This window comes from Dufourea novaeangliae, unplaced genomic scaffold (genome assembly GCF_001272555.1).
Source record: "Dufourea novaeangliae isolate 0120121106 unplaced genomic scaffold, ASM127255v1 scaffold6, whole genome shotgun sequence".
NCBI classification, from domain to species: domain Eukaryota; kingdom Metazoa; phylum Arthropoda; class Insecta; order Hymenoptera; family Halictidae; genus Dufourea; species Dufourea novaeangliae.
Genome location: NW_015373900.1, coordinates 1,642,155 through 1,667,287, shown reverse-complemented (window position 1 = coordinate 1,667,287; position 25,133 = coordinate 1,642,155). Strand labels below are relative to the sequence as shown.

The window sequence follows — 25,133 nt, the reverse complement described above, 5'->3', positions numbered from 1 at the left end:
TGATAGCACATGTGTGCTATATTTTTGTCCAAGAGCGTACATATTAACTTCGTTAAATGTTCTTTAAAAATAGTTCTGATTTTGTCACTTTTAAGAGTAAATCCAAACGTCACGTCGCTGAATCGATGTGAACGATAAACATTTTTTTTATCATAGCATCAGCGTACGTTCCCAGAACGGCACTGTTGCGAATACTGGAGATCGTCAGTGAGGAACACGCTAAAGCCTGGAAAACAATAGACCATCTGTTCCTGTAGGGTCAACGGACATCGCAAGGTAAAGTACCTCGCATGTCTTTGACCGGAATGACACGCAGAAACAACGGCCGGGCCCCGTCTTGACTACCGGAGAAAAAGGGGGGGGGGAGAGAAAAGCTTAATTGCCTTGCAGATTTTAATTGTACCTAGACGTTCGCGGTTCGCAGCCAACCAGCGATTTTAACGGAATATCGTCGAGATGAGCGACCGACGCGGGAAAAAACGCACGCTGCGAAATTAACGTTTCGCGGGAAAATGGCAGTCGAGAGGGCCATTTTATGGTAAAGAACATTCTTCGTCCCGGCGATCGGCCAATCGAGCGTTAATTCCCGGTTGGTTCCAATTAATTTGAACACATTCACCCTTCACGTGGTACAGAATCACTTATTTTTTTTAAATCAGTTCGAAGGTCGTAATTTTTTAGTAAATTCAAAGTGCTTTCTTAAAAATTTTTCGTAATGAAATTCTCGGTCGATCTATTTAGCCTAAATTTTCAATTTCGTTACTAGTTTTTTTATATTTAGCGAAACATACAGATTATTAAGATGATCAGTATCCATGGGGGTCGCCGGTTACGAACTTAAAATCAGATTTTCGAAATTCAAAATGGCGAAGCGAAATTTTGGAAAATTAGCTTATTTGGAAAAAACGTAGTGTGTAGAGATTTTCGAGAACGTTGATCACGAATATGAGGTCATTATTGTAAAAAGAAAAATTTTAATTTGTACATAATTATGCAAGTAATGACGTGAATAAGTTTAAAAAGTATTGCGTGGATATGACGAAAATTTATGTTAATAAATATTTGTGATACGAGATATGTTCCCTTCGCGTCTCGTCGGTCACCGGTGACCGGCACAGAACTTTCAGCCAAAGGTCAGTTGAAAATAGGCTTTGCGGTGAAGGTGTTAATTCCCGTTCGGTTCGTACTGCGTTAATTTTCTCGACAAGTCTTGTTCGATCTTTATCGCGTGTTCCGCGGGTAAATGGCGCGCGCTGCTATCTCGACGTCGATCGAGCCCGAGCGATTCGGGAACCGTACTAACGGGGATCAACGGATCGTATTGCGTGATTAGAAATCAGAATTAGCGGCGAATTGTTGTAGTCATGATGCACGATGTACGGGGGGATACTAGAGGGATTATTTGAGATACAGTACTAAAACCTTCTTTAACCTCTTAGCTGTGAATAACGAGTATACTCGTCATGAAGAAATGGCAACTTCTTATGTAAGTAATGAGTATTCTCGTTATGAAGAAATAGTAATTTTTTATGTAATGACAAGTATATTCGTCACTAAAGAAAAGTTGCCATATCTTCATGACGAATATACTCGTCATTACATAAAAGCTTGTTATTTCTTCATGACGAGTATACTCGTCAATACATAAAAGCTTTTTATTTCTTCATAACGAGTATACTAGTCATCATGTAAAAACTTGCCATTCCTTCATGACGAATATACTCGTCATTACATGAAAGCTTTTTATTTCTTCATGACGAGTATACTCGTTAATACATAAAAGCTTTTTATTTCTTCATAACGAGTATACTTGTCATTACAAAAAAAATTTCCATTCCTTCATGACGAATATAGTCGTCATTACATAAAAGCTTCTTGTTTCTTCATGACGAGTATACTCGTCAATACATAAAAGCTTTTTATTTCTTCATAACGAGTATACTAGTCATTACATAAAAACTTGCCATTCCTTCATGACGAATATACTCGTCATTACATAAAAGCTTTTTATTTCTTCATGACGAGTATACTCGCCATTCACAGCTAAGAGGCTAAAACAATATTCACAAGTCCTTCGAGAGACGTCTCTGATTTATTCAAAAAGACCGTTTCACATCGCTATTCAAAAAATTCAAAAACGAAGTTCATACTCTTGTCTTTCCAACAAAATCACACAATCGAGCATTGTCCTCTAGTCGCAATCTCGGTGGTCCGAGGAACATGGGGCCCCCTCCGGTGGCGTTTCTTTCGATGTACCGTAATTAAATGCGTCGCCGTCGGTCCGCGGCATAAAACAATACGATACGGTGGGACCACACGTACCGAGGAGTCAGCATCACGGAAACCTTGGCCTTGTCTTGCATGAAAGGGTTACATAAGTTTGCCTCGCTCGGCATCGCGTGAAGATGATGACCCGCCATTCTTCGGCTTTCTTCTGTCTCTCCTTTGTCCATTCTTCCCTCTCTTTCTATATTTCTCTCACTCGACCACCACCCTCGACCATAATTCGACGTATATACATATACATATACATATACATATATACTAGGTGTCCCATTTCAATCGATCTCCCCGAATACTTCTAAAATTATTTGTGATACCAGAAAGTCCAGATGATATCGAGGGTCTCATAATTTGATGTCAATAGTTTCTTTGTAGGTGGAGGCGTAGAGGACATATCGAGGTCAGCTTTATTTTTTTAAATGGAACTGTAATGAAAATGTTGCAGGATCCTGAAATGTAACACTCGTGAGGCGATTCGGAACAAGTTTTTCCTTAGCAAAAATGTTATCCGAGGCGTTGTTAACGAGATATTAACCAAAAACCCTGGCCAATCAGAGCCAAAGTCTGCTGGCCGAGCTCTGATTGGTCGGGGTTTTTCGTTAATATCTTGTTAACAAAGCCCCGGATAACATTTTTCTTAAGGAAAAACTTGTTCCAAATCGCCTCACGAGCTGGGCCGTTCCGGGGTTGTTGGCCGCCTGGGTGTAGAAACAATATGGCCGCCCTTATTAATTTAATATTATTTAATTACTGCTGTGTTTACTTTTATATCTATATAAAAGTATGTTTAATTAGTTTTTATCTAAGCATCATATGGTACAAAAGTATGTTTAAGTAGTTTTAATCTATATACATAATTTTTTTTTAACAGTTATCATGGAAAAGGAATATTTTCTAAATAATATTTTTATAAAATGAAACAAGAATCCTTAAAAAAGAAATGGTGTGATTTAAGATGAATATTTTATTTTCCATATAACTATAAAACTAACGTATAATGTTTGTAATAATGATGTTATAGTTAATAATATAGACTATTAATAACTTACACGAATTTAATCCAACGAATATAGCTAAATATCATATGCTTTGTATACATATAAAGAGAGCTTATTCCTGTATACGAGTAGTGTTTCAAAGATTACATATAAAATTAATTTCATTGAATTCTGTTTGTTTAAAATATTAGGAATCATCAAAAAAGTTTTGATTGTTATTCTTATTAAATTTCACATAGAATATATGGTTTGCGAAAGCCCAGACGCAGGGGCACCTTTTGCACCCCCGCCAGGCACGGCTCTCACGAATGACCTATTTCACTGACCTGTAATATTTTTGTTACACCCTGTATACACAAAAAACATCGATGACCTTGAAAACTCAGAAAAAAAATGACGTTTGTACAAAAATATTCTTCACAGCGTATTCGTTCTTTGACACCATTCACATTGCATACAGCATATTTTTTATATAATCACACCTGAAGGAGATATTTAGGTGGACCACCCTGTATATGTATACATTCCCCGTCGTGAGTCTATGGGACCCGAAAGCACAGTAATACGGTCGGGACTTAAGACGTAAAAGATACGTGAAGATACGTGGTCAATCACATTGGGAACGACGCGGCTTGGCATATACACCATCTTACGCGTGAAATACACCCTGTAATTGGTGGAAAAGCGATCTGTACTCGTCGTTACACGGTGTGTAACGTGAGACCGACCACGGGACGGTGTGCACTGGCAATGGAACTCGTTTTCTGTGTGTCCGCGATCGAAACTTTAGATCTGCCCTGGCGTTCGGAAGTATTGCCTGTATACACGGTGTCCCACCTAACGTAGGCACCTTTAATATCTGACTTGTTTTTGTACCCTTGTGTGGGCAACTAAAATATTCACGGTCATTGATAATTTTACTTTCATACTCTTCCGAAACACTTAGCTTTCCCTTCTTATAATACACCAAGTGCTGTTTTAGACGAGGATATAAAAAATTGTGAAAGGAAATTTAGAAGTGGGTACCTGGGTACCCGGTTGCCTACGCGAGGGTTAAAATACAAAAAAATGCGAGGGGAAAGTATTATTTGGTTAGAAGGAGCAAATACTGTGATAAGGAAAAATTTTTCTCAAGGTCATATTTTTCGAAATTTCAAGGTCGTCGATATTTTTTTAGGTGGTACTACATATTTTTATCAGTGTGGCTTAATAGTATAGGTCAAGACTAATCTAATGATCTATAATATTATGAGCTTAAGTATGAAAAATCTACCAATGTATAGGAAGTAGATTTAAATAAAACATTTATTTTAACGAATGCTCACTGTGATGTCCCCCTACTTCGATACATTTGTGTAGACGATTAATGAGTTTTCATACTCAACATAGGGATAATAATTTGTAGATAATAATGGAATTTCGTATTCAAGGTCACACGAAGGTCATACTATTACAGTTCATTAGCTTGGTCTCGATCTCAATTATTAAAAAAAAAGCATTGATAGGTTTGAAATTTCGAAAAATAGGTATGTCCTTCAGAAAAATTGTTTACTTATCATAATATATGATTCTTTCCACCAAATAACATTTTTCTCTCACATGTTCTGCTATCTTCCAAAACAGGTGAGATACTAAAGGTGCTCATGTTAGGTGGGACACTCTGTATATTCGATTCATTTCAATGAACAGTATGGCAAATATTATTCAGACGAACTAGTTTTTTCCACAATAATCAGTGAGAAAAAGTCCTGATCATTTATCACGTTGACCGCCACAGTGAAAAGGGTCGTGCGTAGTCAGACACGCATTATTTCTTTTTCAAAGTCGTAAATCGTCGAAAATATATCCGTTTAGTTAATAGAGATTATTAGTCTTTTCTAAAATTGTACTGCGAATATTAATTTTATGCACAACTTTTCTAACTGTATTTAAATAATTCAGCCTCTTCTGCAATGTACGTGTCACTCATATTTGTCAGTGTTAAAACAAGAAGCGACATAAAAGGATTATTTCGGGTTTTATGATTTTGCTGAAAAGTCTAAATATTTCCTTCAAATTTTTCTACTGTCGATATAAACCATTCCTTTTAATATGTTCAGGCCATTATTTGAAGGACTTTTAAATATTGTTTTAATAGTGTTAAAAGTAATTGCAATTATAATACTAGAAACAAAAGATACAGTGTTATTTATAGAAGTAAAATTTAGGATTGAGAATTAACCAAATGGTAAATTAAGAAATCAGAGATGGCCATATGTATTGGACAATAGTCAAATATGATTGGATTATATTGGGTTATATAAATTCTGTAAATTGTGCTTCGTTTAGATTTCTTTCATATCGTGACAGGATAGATATTATATTGAACAGTTAAGATCCATTATTAATAGAATACTATAAATATAGAAATAAACTGTGTCAACAAATCATCTTGAAAACATTAAAAATTTATAGAAGAATTTAAAGGACCCGTAGAGTTCTTCTACATTACTAAAATGTTCATTTCAAAAAGTATCACTGTATACCAAAATTTCAATAAAAAATTATACCTATATCTTTCGTCTTTTAAATATTCAAAGAATATTTACTAATAAAAAATAAAGTTATCTTTCGCAAAATCGAAAGGACAAGAGTACCTTATCGCCCACAGAGAAGTCCCCTAAAAAGGATAAATGTCATCTGCTTCCGTTTTCTTCCAGAAACGTTAAAACCGGCACGTTTGTTTTCCAGATCGTTCAGATTTACAATTGCCGTTAACATTGCATTGTTCCCCGTTTTTTTTCCACCTGACCTTTGACACCGAACGCATTCCCGCTCGTTAGAGGCGTTATCAGCATAAATCGTCGCTTATCTTTCGGGGAAGTTTTTCCCCGTGTTTTCTCACTTTCGTTGTTCGAACGTCCCCTCCCCTTCAGAGGGGAACACCATTGTTTGGTTTCGTTCGTTAATAACGGGAAACTCGAAGTGGAGTACGGAATCGAGGAAACTTTAACGAGGTTCCGCGGAAATGGCGAGTGGGAACACCGTGATCCCGTTAGTCGTCACTCTCATTGTCGACGGGCGAGTCGATCTTGTCGATCCCCGTGGTTTCTTATCTTGTACACGCGGGTACGCAGAGTGGGTACACGCACTGATCGATTCGGTCTCTAATTTTTCAATTTTAACAGTATTTAAACTAGAATTCTGCTAATTTTTATGATTTACACAGTACATTTCGTAGAACAGAAATTATTAGGGTAAATGCACCAGGAAATTAATATTTAAGAGATTTTGTGATTATTAAAGTCGAATTTTAAATGATAATAATATTAATACATATTTAGTACATGAAAATATGGTTCCTTAACCTCTTAGCTGTGAATGACGAGTATACTCGTCATTAAGATATGGAAAATTTTTATGTAATGACGAGTATAATCGTCATGAAGAAATGACAAGGTTTTATGTAATGACGAGTATACTCGTCATGAAGAAATGGCAAGTTTTTATGTAATGACGAGTATACTCGTCATGAAGAAATGGCAAGTTTTTATGTAATGAGTATACTCGTCATGCGAGAAAGGTAATTACTTACTATTTAAAGTATGAATAAAAATTTTTGTGAAAACATACATATATTTGTAAATTTTAGACATTTTAGAATATTTTGAGACTACTTGATATAATAGAAAATAAAATTAAAGAATTAAATTTAAAATTAATAAAAAATAAAATTACTTGAAAACATTGAAAACGCTGGAAAAGACAGAATTTTTATGCCAAGTTTAACATTTCTCAAATCTTTGTGTGTTTATAGATGTTATTAGACTCAGCGACTTCCGTGTTTAACACTTAACTCTGAGAATAATATGACGTTTACGTCTTGTTTGCGATGTTTGAGTAATATTCTCTGTCAATAGCGACGAGAAGTGATACGGTGACGCATCACGATTGCATAAAACGAGGAATAATAGGATGTCTGTCTGCGATTGAATATTTGTCGGCTGTGTATAGCCGTTTTTAGCAAGTAATGGCAACCATTTATGATGGGCCATAAGCGTATACTAGCTTAAAAGAATTAAACGTGTATCCTACGATTCCTTGTTTCATTGTGTATACTCGAGGTAATGAATTAAAACTATTTTCCTTGTAGATTCATGGTTAATGGAAAAATATAAACGCATCAAATTTATTGTTTAATTAAACATTGTTAATATTTTCAATTAAACATGAGACTTAAATTAATAAAAACCTAAACTTGATAAGTTTATATTCTTAATAAAGATCATATTAGTAAAGAAATCTTTCAACGTGAGTAGGCAGTGGAAGTTTAAGCAACTTTACAATTCTTGTTATTAATCTTGTAACATTTGAAATTTGTCAGAATGTTATTTCACGTTCTAGGGATTTTAGTATTTTTTATAGCAATATATAAATATGTAGTACTAAATTTTATTAGAATCTTCATTTTACTGTATTTTTCAATTTAACCTATTTTATCATTACACAATAAATTACTGAATAGTTACATATGTAAATAAATATGAAAGAGAAAATAGCAGAGGTCATGTAACATATGTATTATAAATAAAATACACCAAACAAGAGTTTACTTGAAAAACTAACTTTATGGTGACCGTATTTAATGTGATCAATTTTAATTTTGATTTTGATGTTAATTCAAAATGACCAACCAATTTTGATGATAATTTAGGATAACAATCTTTAATTGTCGTGATAATTTACGATAATTATTTTTAATTTTGATGATACTTTAGGATCTATATCTTAGAACTATTATCTTTAATTTTGGTGACATTTTCGGACAATCATTTTTAATTTTGATAATTTGGGATGACCATCTTAAATTCTGATGATAATTTACAATGATTAGCTATAATTTGAATGATAATTTAAGATGACTATCTTTAATTTTGGTGATATTTTCGGAGAACCATCTTTAATTTTTATAATAATTTAGGATGACGATCTTACATTTTTATGATAATTTAAGATGACGATCTATAATCCGGATAATAATTTCGGATGACCACCTTCAATTTTCATAATAATTTACGATTACATACCATCTTATTTTGAAAGTGGTGTAATTCCAATTTTTGAGAAAATCGTCAATAAGGTCGCCATGGTTATAGATCAATAGAAATAAATCGGCAAATAACATTCAAAATCCACTGTAAAAATAAACGGAATAATTATTATTCCAACGTTCGAATTTTCATCCTTCAAACCCTCTAAGCAATCGGCCGAACAATTGATTCCTCTCCATTATTCATGCTGTTTTACCCGTGTCGTGCGTGCCGGCCATGAAACGGGTTTTCCCTCAATATATTCACCGGCGTTCTTTCGTTCGTAGGCCTAACGCGTTCGCCGTCGACCACGTCAAAACGATTTCCGGTTGCAGATCATAACGGAGCCGATGCGTAAGCATCCGAATATCCGGAGAGAGGAAGCTAACGAGTGCGATAATACATTCGTGGATTCTTACGATGCCGACCGACACTTTTGCTATCCGTTTTAATTTCCAAGTAGGGCTGGGACTATTCGAATAATTTCGTTATAGATAAATTCACTGTCTTTGCAAAATCCAATTTCTATCAAATTATACTCAGTTTTGTTGTGATTTTCTTTCAACTTTCTTATGGCCATTATTGCAGAATTGTTATGTATATATAACTGTGATAAAAGTAAAAAAGTAACAAAATGGTACCGAATAAAGAACTGCATTAAACGGTTTCAAAATGTTAAAATGTTCTTGTGAATTATTCATATGTCATCTAAGATGCACAAAAGAGTTTTCAATTTTTATTTGGTTAAAAGGACGTATTATTTTATCATAACTGTAATGAAAGTAAACAAATAGCAAAGTGACGCCGAAAGAAGAACAGCATTAAACGGTTTCAAAATGTTAAATGTACTTGTGAATCATTTATATGTCATGTGATATATACTAAAATACAATAAAATATTTCTTTGGTTATTTTTAAATAATTTGGAAATTAAAGGGTTCACACGTTGATTGCCACGGTAGATACGTGTTACTACAGTAAATTATATGAGAAAGCATTTGACCTTTAAACTATAATATTTATAATCTTGTGAATATAAGTAGTAGTAGAACAATGATCCAAACAAGAAGTGTATGAGTGAACATATAAATATTCATATTTACAAGAGAAAAAATTTAAACAGATATACTTTATGATATTCATTTAAAACTAAAAAATTCTGACAATCAATGTGTTAAATTAATATTCGTTTCCTCCATTAAAGAATTTATTAGAACAATGCTGTTAGCATCCATAATTTATCGTGTCTTGCATATTCATCAATAGCTACAAATACAGAAATCTGTAGTAATTTCATTGGAGATGAGACCTTCATGCACAGTTGTTAATTAATACAAGACAAATCATTGCATCCATTATTTCAAGAGTAATTGGAGGACACGACGTCTATGTATATTAGCTTGGATCACAACTAATTTGAATTTCCCTTTTTTTTAATTTATGTCGATCCAAGACACTTTGTAACCAACAATTAACCTTCCAAACCGTCTCAATAATTATCAAACTAAACAATCATCATTTAATTCAAATATTCATATTATTTCTGTTACTCCATCATTAAACTGCGAATGTTTATGCATTTATAGCATTTTTTAACTTGCAAAATATTTGCAAAATAAAGACTTTGAAAACATTTATATATTATTATCAATATAGAAATACATTCAGTACAGGAAACAAATTTTTTCAAGACAAAGACTGTAATATAATTTAATAACATTTGCATATTAATATTAACCCTGAATTTGATCCGCAGCCAATGTTTGATTCTAACTCAGTATATTTTATTATAGAAATTCCTAAACGAATTCAACACCAACAGCTTCCATATACATATTATAATTTTAATTCTGGCTCAATTTAATTCCAGGAATAGAAATGCAACAGTTCATTGAACAGTGCACGAAGGTTAATATAACAAACACATCTAGTAGGTACATAAAATAAATTTCTGTCCAATATTCATTATTTATAAATTAGTTATATCTGAAACTGCGAATTTGCATAAAGATAGTCTACTAGTAATAAGTACTAGACCGCGGAAGTTTATTAGATAAAAAATTTAAAATAACGAATAAGAAAGAAAAAAGTACTTCATCACTTTTAATAGCTTAAACGTGGAAATTCCAATTTTTATAATAAAATAATGCTTCTTCTTAAATGAATTGACATTTGGCAAATAAGTATTTAATCTTATTAACTGTTTAAAGCTCAGGATGACGCCTTTAGATACATACTGCTGCTCTTCACTATGCATTATTATCCAACTGTGATTTATAGCGCCTTAGAACTTGACGAACGCAATAAAATCAAGGTTCCAATAAAATTTAATACTATTTACGTGTTATTATTAACGCAGTGAATCCTCTACAATAAAAAAAAAAAGAAAATAACATACTAAACAATTAAAAAATTCTGTCCCATTTTAATTTCACACATATATCATTCACTAAAAATAGTAATATACGTAAAGTGGAAACTTAAGCAAATCATTTAAAATTTAATCTAATAAATTCGTACAATTTAAGAGACCACAGGAAATTTACAAATATTTCCAAATATTTTCATTCCACAAAGATACAACTGCTACAAGTACGAATACTTTTATGGGCTTCATTTATATTATTATGAATTGTTATTTTTCAGTAAATGATGCATCATTCGAAAGCTTAGTTATTGCACTAGACATCCCTATTGATAAACATTTTAGAATATATATTGTCAAAGAATTATTAATTCACATCAATTCAAGAATCGCAAAGGTACGAATACTTCTGTGCCTCACTGTAGCCACCAAAAATTGTGAATTTGCATAAACTTCCGTAGTCTACTTATTACCTAGCATGTTTCAACATTTACAACGCAAGTTATTTTCGACTCGACCCCAAATCGAGTTCAATCCCGAATTCCAAACGGAATACAATCATTGACACTCACCTGATACGGGTAAGCACCTGGCCTGTAATAGCTGCCGGTGTTCAACGCCGGATAACTCTTCGTGCTGCCACACATAGAAGCCATCTTACCCTCTAAAATTCCTTCCTTGCGAAAAAAATTCTCTTCTGTCCTCACAAAACCTCCCTCAAACACTCCACTCGAAAGATCCTCTCCAAAAAGTCCACTCAAACGACCTTAAACTTGGTCATTCCCCATAATTCAAGGTCCCCTTCCCCACATACAATGCACACCTGTTCGAATCTTCCGAAGCACAAACGTCCTTCAGAATCAGTTCTTCAAACGTGCCAAGGAATCGTCCAAACGGCAACGAGATAAAAAAAACCTTTATTCCACCATTCAGAATCGCACAGACTCACGCAATGGAACTACGTTTCCATGTTAACCCACGGCAAGGTACGTATTCAAGGTCGAAAACGCGTCGAGCCGCGACACCGTTCGATTTTTCAGCGTCCAGAAACGGTCCCGTTAAGCTCAGCTCCCAATATATTCGGTACGCGACTGGCATTCCACGGTTTCGCTGCCTTTTAACGCGGTGACCCATAAAAAGACCAGTTTTCGTTCCTTTTCAGGCCGCCTCTGGTCCCGTTCCGCCTTTCTGGATCACCGTCACTTTCATCAGGACGATCAATTATCTTTTTCCTAGCAATCAAATTTTCCACTAGATTACGATCCTCTAAATGTCCACTTAGTTCACGATCTTCCAGGTGTCTTCGAGCAACCAGAAACAGTCGACTTCCCGCCAGAATTTGGTACCCTTCAGTCATCAACCTTGGATAAGGTCATCAAAATTGGACGACTCCAATGTCCAGAAATGAAGAATTGGCTCAAGGGATCCAAGTGTTTTCCAATCAGAAATATGAAAATTTTACTGCACTGTTTTTTTTTTTGCTGTTTGATATTAGATCGGTTCGATCGATGAGGTGTGGACACAGCGAGTGTTTCCGTTCCGTTTGGTTTGAGGAAAACACAGATACGGACAGAAAGCACGCGGCAGCACGTCCTTCCGCCGAGACGGTTGACCACCGACTGACAGCACCAGGGGAAGATCTTCACGCACCGACGTTCTTCATCTTCATCCTTTCCGTTCTCAAGCTAACCGACGACGCTCCACGACCGGCTGTTCGGTTTCTTCTGCCGTCCAGGTAGGTATACCGCGAAGCTTTGTCGGGGAACGACCACTACGCCGCCCTGGCTTCACGCCACTTCGCTTTTTGGCCGCGAGCCTCTTCCTCGTGGGAGCGCACGACTTTTCTTCCCCTCGATTTTCATTGCTGCCCCGCCCCGCCCCCCCACCCTATAGGGTGATTGCAGCAATGAATGAATATTTCAGAGTTTTTGTAACTATTAAAGTGAAATTTGAAATGATGACAATATTATATTTGGCATATGAAAATAAGATTTTTTAATTCCTATACTTTTTGATAATGTATAGATTAAAAATATTATCGATTTATTTTAAATGATAGTCATTTGAAATAATGAATTATTTTGTGATTTTTGTATTTCAAATTTGGCAAAAGAAGTAATATTTAAAATAATATGCAACAAAACGATTTTATTTGAAGAATTTTTACAGCAATTTGCTTTAACCGAAACCTGTTTAAGTATATAAGTTATGTTGAATATTGTCGCGAATGAAAATAATCGTTCCGCTGGTCTGGAAGATCGAGGGGTGTTATCTTAATCTTCAGAAAAATGTCAATAAACCAAACTCAGACCTAGTTACCTGATATAATTTCGAAGAACAATTTCACAATTCAAAAATAATAAAAATAAAAAAAAATCGAAAAATGTGGTAACCTTTTTTGGTCGCTAGTGTAGCTTTTTCGAAAAAATTCACACTTTCATGAAGTTGTTGAGTGAATGATGACGTCATCGAAGAAAATTCCTAAAATCCATAACATTTTTTTTCATTTATCTATTTGTACTTAAATAAAGGTGTAACTTAAAAAATTTTGTTTCATTTAAAAAAAAACAAAAATTTGGAAACTTGTAAGTTATAAGTTTCCAAATTTTTGACTGCTGGAACTAAATTTTGAATCTGGATTATTGTGTCATTTCGTCCACTCTCTTCATTCCGCCTCGGGCTTTACCTCTTCACGACCGCTGGAATACGAAGAACTCGGAACACCTGTTTTTTTTTCTTAACGATGACTGTTTTGTGTTCGGTTCTTCTGTTCCATAATGACAATAGATTCGTTTATAACCTTGCCGCGCGTTGAATGGCGAACGAATGCTGGTGACTCAACGGTTATCAGTATATTTCTTTTATTATTATTCTTCCACAGATTTTTATGATTCCTTGTACAACAGATTACAGATATCTTAAAGTAGAATTCTGTAAGTTCCTTTTCTTCTTCTCTTTGTCCATAATTGTCTAATTTGTAAACAGAAATTATATGCGAATCCGTAAAATAAACAAGAAGAATAGTTTTAGTAAATTTTAATAAATCCGTCACAAATATTGATATATCGATACATCATAAATAGACTGCGGAGTTTATGCAAATTCACAATTTCAGATGCTAATACTTAAAAATTCAAACGGAGTAGAATTTTTTATTCTGTACTAAAGGCTTTATTCCGTTAATAATAAGACATAGATAGCATTAACCTTTACTGAAACCTTTATTTTCTAATATTTTCCAAGTCAAATAGTGCTATAAATGCATAAACATCCGCAGTCTACTCATAAATGGCAAATAAATTGAATAATTTGTGAACAAAATTTTTCTGTTACTTCAACTTTGATAAAGTTACATTTCGATAATTGCGTTCTAAAATGCTTGGAGGTAATTTTGAAACATTCATAGAGTCCACCATGAATTAATCCTCGGATGACAAATGCGGGTCATTGGAGACCCAGACTTCAAGCTGACCCTGAAACACAGGCTAAAATTTTTGATAAAATACTAATTCCAAATTATGATATGAGTCAGAAATGACCCTACTTCTCCATATTATAGGTCCGGTTTTCGAAGGTTAATATGAACACACAAAAAATTTAAAAAGAAGATTTTCCTTTACCAATGTGCTAATAATTTTTATAACGATTGTACTGAAATGAGATTTGGCGTCGGTTGCTCACCTGTTCCACAATCGAATTTCATTGCTGCTTCGTTTATTCGCTTCTGCTTGCTTCGTGCGCGATTTTTATTCAATTTTTTTTTCTTTTCATTCACCGTTTCTTCGTTCATCCACCCGCTTCATTCCACTTCGGGCTAGACCTCGTTGCGATCTGGTCGATCCTCACGCCCCGGGAAGCAATTTGTTCCGATTCCTTTACGAACGTTCCGCGATGAGAACCGATTGATTATATCGATGAAAAATTATTCGGGGCATATCTGATCTTTTATGATGCGTATAAAGGTGCGTTTACGTTTGTTGTAACGAGGCCAAGTGCTTTTATTCTGTTACTTTTTAAGCAGAAAGGAAGAAAAATTTTCATCGTATATATTATTTGTTTCGATATCTGAATAACTTTTGGTTAATTTCTTATTTGTACAAAACTCAAAATTGCCTTCTTTTGTAGTAACAAATAATATAAACATTAGGTGCATCAATTAACTCGTGGCCCTTTTTTCATAAATTTGATGTTTATTTATTGTACAAAAAACCTAAATACAGTCTAGTTGTAAAAATATTCCCCATGATTTTTTATAGTTTGCGAAACTCATCTAAAAAAATGTAAGGACAGTTTTGAGTCGATTCTTACTTGTTCAGTCGACGAATTAATTTGTGCACCTAATAGTAATTTTCTGCACCTTTCAAATAAAATTGCGTCAGTGTTTGAAAGAAAACTGTAATTTTGTGAAAGGTGGCAGTAGAAAATAAATACATAAAATGAAAAAAATAAAAAAAAAAAAATAAAAATATTTCGTACTCTGATTTCACGCATTGAAATTATTCTTATCAGTGATTGTACCTTATTAAATACATTTTTTTGGCTTCAAAAATTTTTGTGTGCGTTTCGAACTCGTACACTGCATATGCAATATATTGCCAAATTTAAACGGTGTATAATTTACTTTAAGCTCGTTTAAGAGCAATGGATTTTATGTTTTCCCATGTTTTTTCGAAATGAATTCTTTTAGAAAGCATTCGTGACTTATTCTGTGTTTGGATAATCGGCATCTGGAATGAACGGTGTTTTCGATAATTGAAATTTGGATAATTGGTGATTCTATTGTACTGAAAAAAATACTAGATAGTTCGCAGTAATGTCGTTGGAAGTGATAACGCCGCTCCAATCGGAGACTTCGACGAGTGAGTAAGACGTGTGCTCGGTGATTTCAACGCGCGCGATCCTGAGAGAGTTTCCATCCTTTACGCTTCTAAATTAGAAATTCCAATAGAATCGAGTAAATGGACTTGTGCAGTATTTATACCATTACTATCCACGCACTCGTGTACTCGCATTTATGATCTTTCTGTGAGTCTGTTGTGGGTACAGTAGTCGTCATAAGTTTCGATCCAAATGCAATAATTCAACAGGACTAGATGAAACGTAAGCATGAATATTTTTTTTCGAAAAGTATTAAAATTGAATTGTATTTTTGCAAATGAAACATTATAAACAGTTTAACTTGTTAGTTATAATTGAATGTTTTTAACACTAAAACTATCAACGCAGTCGGAAATGACTACTACTAATAAGTAGGTAAAAATTTACAACACATTTTCTCAAATATTTTGCAATTTTTATCGCAGTACGAAAACGAAAAAATTACTTAACTTATAGATTTGTTAACTTATAGACGTCATGTTTATCGATCCGATAGAAATATATATAGGTATGTTTATCGTCGGTAGTTATAGTGTTAAGATCTTTATTAAATATTTTATTATCAAATCTATCTTATGTTAAAATTGAATTGCGAGATTCAATTCCTTTTCTTTAACATGTTTATATCATTTTTAAGTTCGAACCTAAGACAGAACTGTGTCTTTGAAATAATATCGATTGAATAGCGGCAATTTAAAATAATTTCGTCGTAATACTAATAAAGGTGACTCCTATTAGGCCACAACGTGTTATATTCATTTGCATATGAATGGCGTCCAACGTGTTAATGTTAGAACTGTAAGTATTCGGATATTCGAACTATTCGAAGAATTCGAATAGTACGGAGTATTCGAATAGCAGTAGAATGCGAATTTGATATTTCAAGTATTCGAGACATTCGGATTATTGGAAATATTCGAAGTATTTGAAGTATTCGAAATAGTCGGATCAACCAGTTTGCATAAGGTTCACTCGGCATGCGATATTACAATTATTTTTAGTCCAATGTTTTATTCAAACAATAGTTATTTATTCGTTTCAACACTTTATTCTCTCTACTTATTGAAATAATTCATCATTATTTATTTGAACAATTATTTCGAGTTTTGTTGATTCTATTGAATAAATTTTACTGAACAATTTATTTGAATAATGATTGTAGAATTATTCGAATAATATTATCAACAAATGATTATTGCTCTCGTTTCAAAATTTATAACTTCACCAAAGACTGAGGAAGATTCAGGTTTAACGTTTGAAAAACAAATAATTGTAAAGGCCAACGTGGAAAGAATTTCATGATAAAATGTCAAAAAATATATTATCTTCAGATTCTTATTCAGTACAATAAAAAATTCGATCATCTCGAATATTTGAATTCTTTCTCGAAATATTTCAAATAATCCGAATACTTTATACGATTCGAATTTCAAGTTAGAATTCTACTGCTATTCGAATACTACGAATGATTAGAATATCAAATTCGAATATTAGAGTAGTCGAATTCTACTGCTATTCGAATATTCGAGTGTTCCAATTACTCGAATATTCGTAACAGCCCTAGATAATATGTACATCTAATACTTTCATCAAGAATCTCGATATTACCAGCATCCTGACCCACGATCTGAAAACCTCTGGCTTCAACTGTACCCTTGATACAAGGCGCGCGTTGATAATAACAACGGTGCTGATTAATAAAATGCAAAAGGTAACTGTATCCACCGAGAAGACTGCAATTCAACCATCCCAAGATCCAGGATCGTCTCCCATTGTATCGGCGTGTGATCAAAGGAGTAGGTTACTATGCTCCACGATCTCGTTAGGTACAGTATATTACCCGTGAGCCGGTTCTAACCATTATCTATCTAACCCGTTCTCTGCCCGTAATCCCGCTGTTTGCGATTAATTCCACTTATTATCCCTCACTCGAAAAACGGTGATCGCCTTACCTATTGTTACTCCCGTAACGGTATCCAAGGAATTTTCCAAGCCGTGAAATTTCTCATGGCTGGACACACGGTAGTGTCCCGTGGACATGTTTCCGACGACCTGATTTCTACCTGTACCTGTCCGCAAGTAATTAATGTGAATCATATATTCGTCAAACAACGGCTACGTAAAGTTATGTCTACACTGAAGCAACAATGAGGAACTGTTTGGTCACCCCTTATTGTTGCATGTGCTCTGAAATATTTTCAGCGAACCTCAACTTATAATTATAAAAATAAAGATAATTTTACACCTTCTTTTTGTATTTTATAGTGAAGTGTCTTTTGTATTACATAAAGAATATTACAAATGGTATATTTTCGTCACTTTCTGTATTACAATTTATAATTTATCTTAGATATGAAAAGCCGAAATATTGGCTCAAAAAATTTATGGCAAAGACCTGGTAAGTTTTAGACCTGGGCACTTCTGAAATGATATTATTTGTAATATTATTTCAAATAACATGTTATTTTATTTAATATTTATTTCCATGCTTATAATCACGTCTGAAATAACATTATTTAAAATATTACTTCAAACAACATGTTATTTTATTTTCTAATCATTTGAAATAATTCTTAGATATAATCGAGAAACCTAGTCTGAGTTCGGTTTATTCATATTTTTCTAAAGAGTAACACCATCTTTCATCTTCTACACCAGTGGAACGATTATTTTCTTTCGTGAAAATATTAGATGGACCCAAGCAAAAATCTCTCTCGGATGAGTTTTTTGAAGAGCGGGTCCTGCTTAAAGCAAAGTGCTGTAAAGATTCCTTAAAATAGAATCCTTCTGTTGTACATTATTTTTAATATTATTTCTTTTGCCAAATTTGAAATACAAAAATAACAAAATAATTCATTATGTGAAATTATTATTATTTCAAATTAATCGGTAATATTTTTATATTCGAATAACAGTATTGAAAATAAAGTTCCAAAATAAATTATTTCAAATAGTTATTTCTTATTTTCATTTCAAATAAAATTTGCTCACTTCTAGTGAGTATGCACTAAGAAGGTTAAATTGCTTCAGTCCGTTAAAATACATATGTATAAATGAATCGTAAAAATCCCGAAATTTTATTTGGGTCCACTGTGGCAAGCGGTTCTTTTTAATATAACGGGTCCCCTGAAAATCAAAGTCACTTCGTCGCAAAATAATTACAGCAATGTTGCGACGACCCCCTTCCGTTCAATCGCCTTCTCTACCTCAATTATCGTCAAATATTTTGCTCACGTTAATTTTTTTTTTCAGTTATTGCCTTAATAGGCAACTGAACCCACTCCTTTAATTAATTCTACGCTCCGCAACGGGACGCAACTTTGTGGTTTCCACTGTAAGATTAATCGATGGTTCGATGAAGCCATTAATACACGTTTGTCAAACTAATTATTACGTGGAAGAAATTATTTACAAAGCCATACAAAATTTTTGAGCATGAGGTGGTAATCATGATAAATTTGTTTACTTAAAATTGCGTAGCTTATTGATGTTTCGGTAGTTGTTTTCTAAGGTATAAAATATCTATTAAATTATTGCATAATAAATGTAATTTTTGGATTTTAAAGTTTCAATGATGTTAACATGTCTTAGAGGAGATTACTAATCAAAGCAAGATTCATTTGATCGAGCCTACGTTTGCCAACAACTGAAAAATTGATATTATTACAATAAAGCGAGCAGGAACATTATATTTATTATACAACAATATCTAATATTATGAAAACTCTGGTACACTTCAGAATCGCCATTTCGAAGGTAAACATAAAAATTTCCGTTTCAACAAATGTCGGTCACACGTGGTTACAGTTCCACGAACACAGGTCAGTGTTAAGGAAACAAAGAATACCGGTTCCTAGCGTTAGAAGCCGCAGTTTGTTTTTATTTCTGTCAGTGACATGATTTTCCTTTCAGTATCAGTTCGACCACCGTCCGGTAAAGTTCGAATTTCTCGGTGGAAGATATTACGTTGTGTACGAAAGTGATGTTCGTGTTTTCATCGAGAATTTTTGTTAATTACCGAAATATTCATCGTTGGAACTGATAGGTGGATCAATCGTGACCCATAATAGAATTTCATAGTAACGTATACATATAAAACGACAACGAGTCGTCGGTGACCCAGCCATAGTGTTTCCATTGAAAGTTTTTACTTTTGTGAAGTTTGCATCGTTGAAACCGATAGGTGGGCCAATCGTGACCCATAACAGAATTTCATAGGGACGTGTACGTATAAGACGACAACGGGTCGACGGTGACCCAGCCAGTAGTGCCTTTTTTGTCATTTTTCTGGCAAAAGTTGAATTTCTCGTCGATAAAGTAAAACCTTAATGTCAGATTAATTAGGATGACTATTATTTTCGGATACGCCTAATAGTGTGAATGTCCCAATCACTGCCACTTAATTTATTTAGTGTAATAAAAACATAATGTATAAAGAATTGTGTACAAAAAATTTTAGTATTAAATGGGGACTCTGATTTACATAGAAACAAAGAGATAGGTGTACTTGTATGTAGGTGCTCCTTAAAAATTAGCGTTGAAAAAGAAAAATGCAATTTGAACGTCGAAAACGGGTCTACGTAAGTAATGACGAAATCGTGCTAAAGAAAAAGTTGTAATTTTACTATTCAATCTATGTCTATTGTACAAAATGAATTGTTAAAGCATATAAGAATTACTTTAATTTGTGAGGTGACAGTTATAGGGACACTGGGATTGCTTGCAGATTTTAATTAATTATAAATTAATTCTTCATATTTAATGTATAAACCTATGTTTTTGTAATGAAAGAAATGTTAAATAATGTTACACTCCAAAGTGAGACGATTTTTAAGTGAGACAACACGTAAAATAATTAAGTGAAGTTACGTTACAGTATTAACCCAGATAGCACATGACGTCTTGAAGACGCCCATTTTACGGCTATGTTAAGTCTAAAGTGCCTTTAAGCCTTCTTCAAGGCGTCATTACGTGTCATGTGTTATCTGGGGAGGTGGCAGTAATTAGGACGTTTACCCTATTAGTGTTTTTCGTCGTGCTAGCACAATCTGGCTAAATGCATTCGGGTCAATGTCGAAGTGAGTAATGGCCGTGTATGATAGAAAAACGAAGCTGCCGCTTGAGAACCTGACAGATAACTGACTCGATTTGTAACACGGCTTTCCCACAGAACGATTGAGATCGTTGCATATGAGATCGCGAGCCTTCCTCCTTTTTTCTCGGTCGATTTATTTGCATAAACCTTGTTGCGCATTCAATGGTGAAAAAATGTTCAGGTGACTCAACAGTTGTCCGTGTCTATTATCGAATGAAGGTATGCTTTTTATTATTATTTATACCAAACATTTCTATGATTTCTGATGTAATACATTGGAATTGTCCTAATCCCAGATAGCGCATGACGCCCAATGACTTCTTGTAGATGGCTTAAAGGCGTCTTAGACCTAAAATGGGCGTAAAATGGGCGTTTTCAAGGCGTCATGTGCTATCTGGGAATGTGTGACTGAATTTTATGCATATATATGTAAAATTGTTCGAATCTGTAAAATAACTGAATGAAAGAATTCCATTTTGATCAGAAGATTAAGGTCGAATGAAACGTTATTGAAATTGGAATACAAAGAAAAATTTCCTAGCGAATTATTTAATAAACATTCAATATTTATCATACATCGATGTATCAGTATTTTCGAAAAATTTATTTCAAATATATTAGAATTCTTTTATTCAGTTGTTTTACAGATTCGTACTATTCCATTTTAATCATAGGATCCAAAATTCTTTGAGATATTTTTGAAACATGTACAGCCTGTATACATTACTGTATACATATGTGCAATTATATACTATATGGTGGACAAAACTCTTCCACGATCTTGAGTATTTTCGGTAGGATTGGACCAATTCGAATTATGTTTTTTATACATTCCGATTTACGTACATAAATATACAATATACATATGTATGTTGATTATGGTACTATTTATGGCAATTACTTTCAACGTACATATATATTATATATATTGTTTTTAATTTATTTAACTCAATTTTTCTTGCTGCTTTGTGGTCAACCTTCGTCTATATATCCGTTCAAGTGGTACGGAAATAAGCTGATTAGCATGGGCTCACGTGCAAATTCCTTTCCACGACGAGGCTCACGTGCGCTAACGTTTAACCTTCGATTTCGTAACACTAAATTTCTGGCGCATATAATGTATTCTTAACAGTAGAACCGTAACGAAAACGCGATTCAACTATGTAGTAACTCACACTTTCGGTGTTGAATGGATTTACGTGATCACGCGATATCGTGATGTACGGCATAACGATCGTGACGCGAGGAAACGTGATATTATGAAAGTGTTAGAAAGGGAAACACATTAAGTCATACTCAAAGATTAACCCCATAGAATACGGTCATTTAATTGTAGGTTCATTATAGATTAACTAAAGGTTAACGGTTATTTAATTAATTATGCAATGATTATTTGATTAATTAATTACGAATCTGGTATCCGTTATTTCTTAACAAAAATAGCTTCGAACAGAAAGATTATTAATAATATTCACCGAAAGTTAGTTTCATATTATGAAAATTTTATTTCAAGAATTTAGGTTTTCAACAGTAAGACTATATAAATTATATTTAATTATATGAATTATATTTAAAAGAATTTTGCATGTTTATATTTAAATATGATTTTTTATGAACAAAATCGATTACAACGATGTAAATGTAAGATACTGTTATTGGAATATTTTTAAATAAAATGAAACATCATATTTATAAATAACTATATACAGGGTGTGTCACCTAACGTTTGCACCTCAAATATCTTTATTGTTTTTAAAGATACCTCAAATATCTTAAGGACAAAGTTAATGGGGCTTACACGATGCCAAACAAAATTTTGTTTTTATGTCATTTTTTTAGAGATATCAAAGTTACTTTTATTTTTTAAAATGGAATCACACTTTTTAAATACCTACAATGATAGTCCCTTTCCTTAGGAATTCAGTGACTATAATTATTCAAGGTCATTCAAGGTCACGGGAAAAAGGGTGGTTCCATTTTAAAAAATGAAGGTGATATATCTCTAAAAAAAATTACATAAAAACAAAAATTTTTTTGGCATCATATGAGTCCCATTGGACCATTCAACTTTGTCCTTAAGGCATTTGACGTATCATTGAAAACAATAAAGATATTTGAGGTGCAAACGTTAGGTGACACCCTGTATATTATACAATATAAACCCTTATTAAATAAGGAAGGGAATTAGAGGTGAAGTGAGTATGAATTTGAAGGTTTGAAATCAGTTAAAGATTCTTTTAAGAAATACATTTCATAATTATAAATTAACTTATAATTTGTTTAAACATTCGAAATTTACCTTCTTCCCTTTCCCTAAAAGGTATGAATTCATTGCTCAGGGAATCATTAAGAACGAACGAACGTATTAACGCATAAGATTCTATTTATTATAAATAATTATTTGATTGGTATTAGGAAGAACCCACACGACAGCTATTGTTTAAAAGCTAGCAGAGTGAATCTGTTGTAATGAAAAACAGGAAGACCAATCAACAGCTTCATGTCTTCGACGTTTAGTCAAATATAGTTCCGTTAATACATTTTCCTTAGCAACAGAAAAAACTTGAGAAAGAAAGGACAATTCTCAATTCTCGGGCTAAAGAATCGATGCACACAAAAATCGAATAGCAGCGAATCAATCTTGCGAAGCAAATCAAAATTGTTTGAAGTATCGAATCTGAATCGAACATCCCTACCGTGCACCTAACCCAACCTCATTCCTGAAACGTACCATATCGCCAACGAGAAAAACATTTTTCCTAAAAAAATTACCTTTCCGTGGCACCATTTTGTTTCCCGTGTCGAACCAAACAAGATCCACCAATCCGTTTCTATTCACCGTCTTCCGTGTACACATCCCGAAGATTACCGTGACTCGTAGAACATCTTTTTCCATTCAGGGATCGTTATGGCGTTGTGTGTTCCACCACCACGTCCAGGAAATAGAATCGCAACGCGATAGATCGATGGTTGGACCAGTTTGATCGATACCACGGTAGATGGAGCGAGCGTCGCCTCGTCATCGGGAACTAATTGTCGGGGCCCAGGGGGTGTGATGCGCCGATAACGAGCGTAATATATGTCCATGCCTCTTATTACTTCGTTGAAATCGTTGTGGAGGATGGATCGAGGGAATTGTTGGTGAACGTCTGAGGGATCGTTGATTGGTGGAGCGAGCTGACACGACGTGCGTCGTGAGCGTGCAACGCTCTGTTGGATCCCCAGAAGTCGGGCAAAAAGCTCCTCGCCCCGGCTCGTGGTATTTCATTGCCCGTATAATCATATCCGACATAACCGTCGTTATGTGGCCACCGGTACCGGGGGCCGCGATCCCGACCGCCTGCTTCTTCGGTAAGTGTCAGTTTCAATTTCTTCGTTCCTTCTCGGTTTCTTCTTCTTCCCTCGTTGCTCCCCCCTTCTCGTTCTCTTCTTGCCGATCCTTTCGACGGACTGGTCCTCGTGCACGGTCTGCCTTCTTTGCTACCATTGATCAAAAGAACGTTTTAAATTCGCATTTTTGTACCGATTGTATTCCATTATTTCATTAGTATCATTTTTGTGGAACTGTCCCAGTCAGCCAAACCTGCAAACCCAAATATTGTCCCTTGCCTGTTATAAACTTATGGCTACAAGTTTGATGCAAGATTTGCAATAAAGAACTTACGCGCACATTGATCTATGAAGGTTGGCACACTCAATTTGACATAGGTTATGTTGCAAGACTTTCGCCAATTTGCTTTACCATTTTGTCAGTTGGCGTTGCCTGCAAAACCTAAGTCAAATGCAAAAACAGGTGGCCATGGTTTTTTAAGACTACTTTTGTCATTTATTGCTGGCAATGTGCTCGGAACTTGTACACAATTGGGTATCAGTGTGTTGAGGCCAGCTATTGGGTGGTAACTGTCTGTGTTCCTGTCCCACCTGAATGGTCATCACATCCCTTTGTTTATAATTATTGACTCGAGTCGTCGGGTGAGGTATAGTCTTCTTTGGGGTAATTCGTTTTTATCCGTTGTGATAGATGTATGTGAATTGATAGGAAGTCTGCTGAAAGATGAAGTTAGTTTGAAGCCCCCTTTGTGATGGTAACGATAGAGAATGATAAATCTATCGAAACTGACTGCCACGCACGTATTTATGTTAGTAGTATGTTAAACAAGGTAAATGTTTTAGTAGCACATAGAAGTACAACAATAAGAAGTTAAAGTATTTAAATGCAAGTTTGTCGAAGTAATTTGTTTTGCTTAATGCGTATTAAGTGTATATTGGACTTCGGTTAAATTGTATTATCTTTTTTTGAGCATATAAAATTTGTTTTCATAAATCCAGTGGTGGGATTCAGTTGGTTTGCACTGGTTCGATAGAACCGTTTCCCAAAAGTTTTATCGTTTCACCGAACCGGTTGTTAAAATGATACTTGTAATCATATTTACTTGGTTATTTCA

The 25,133-nt window shown here is 34.2% G+C and overlaps 1 protein-coding gene across 1 annotated transcript in view; it reads right to left on the bottom strand.

Moving 5' to 3' along the window:
- Nucleotides 1-11,371, bottom strand: part of LOC107193471 — a 62,118-nt gene extending 50,747 nt beyond the window's left edge. Inside the window, exon 1 of the mRNA XM_015582917.1 lies at nucleotides 11,288-11,371. Within this exon, the coding sequence (XP_015438403.1) occupies nucleotides 11,288-11,371 (84 nt within the window). The remainder of the gene's footprint in view (nucleotides 1-11,287) is intronic.
- Between the last annotated feature and the right edge of the window lie 13,762 nt (nucleotides 11,372-25,133).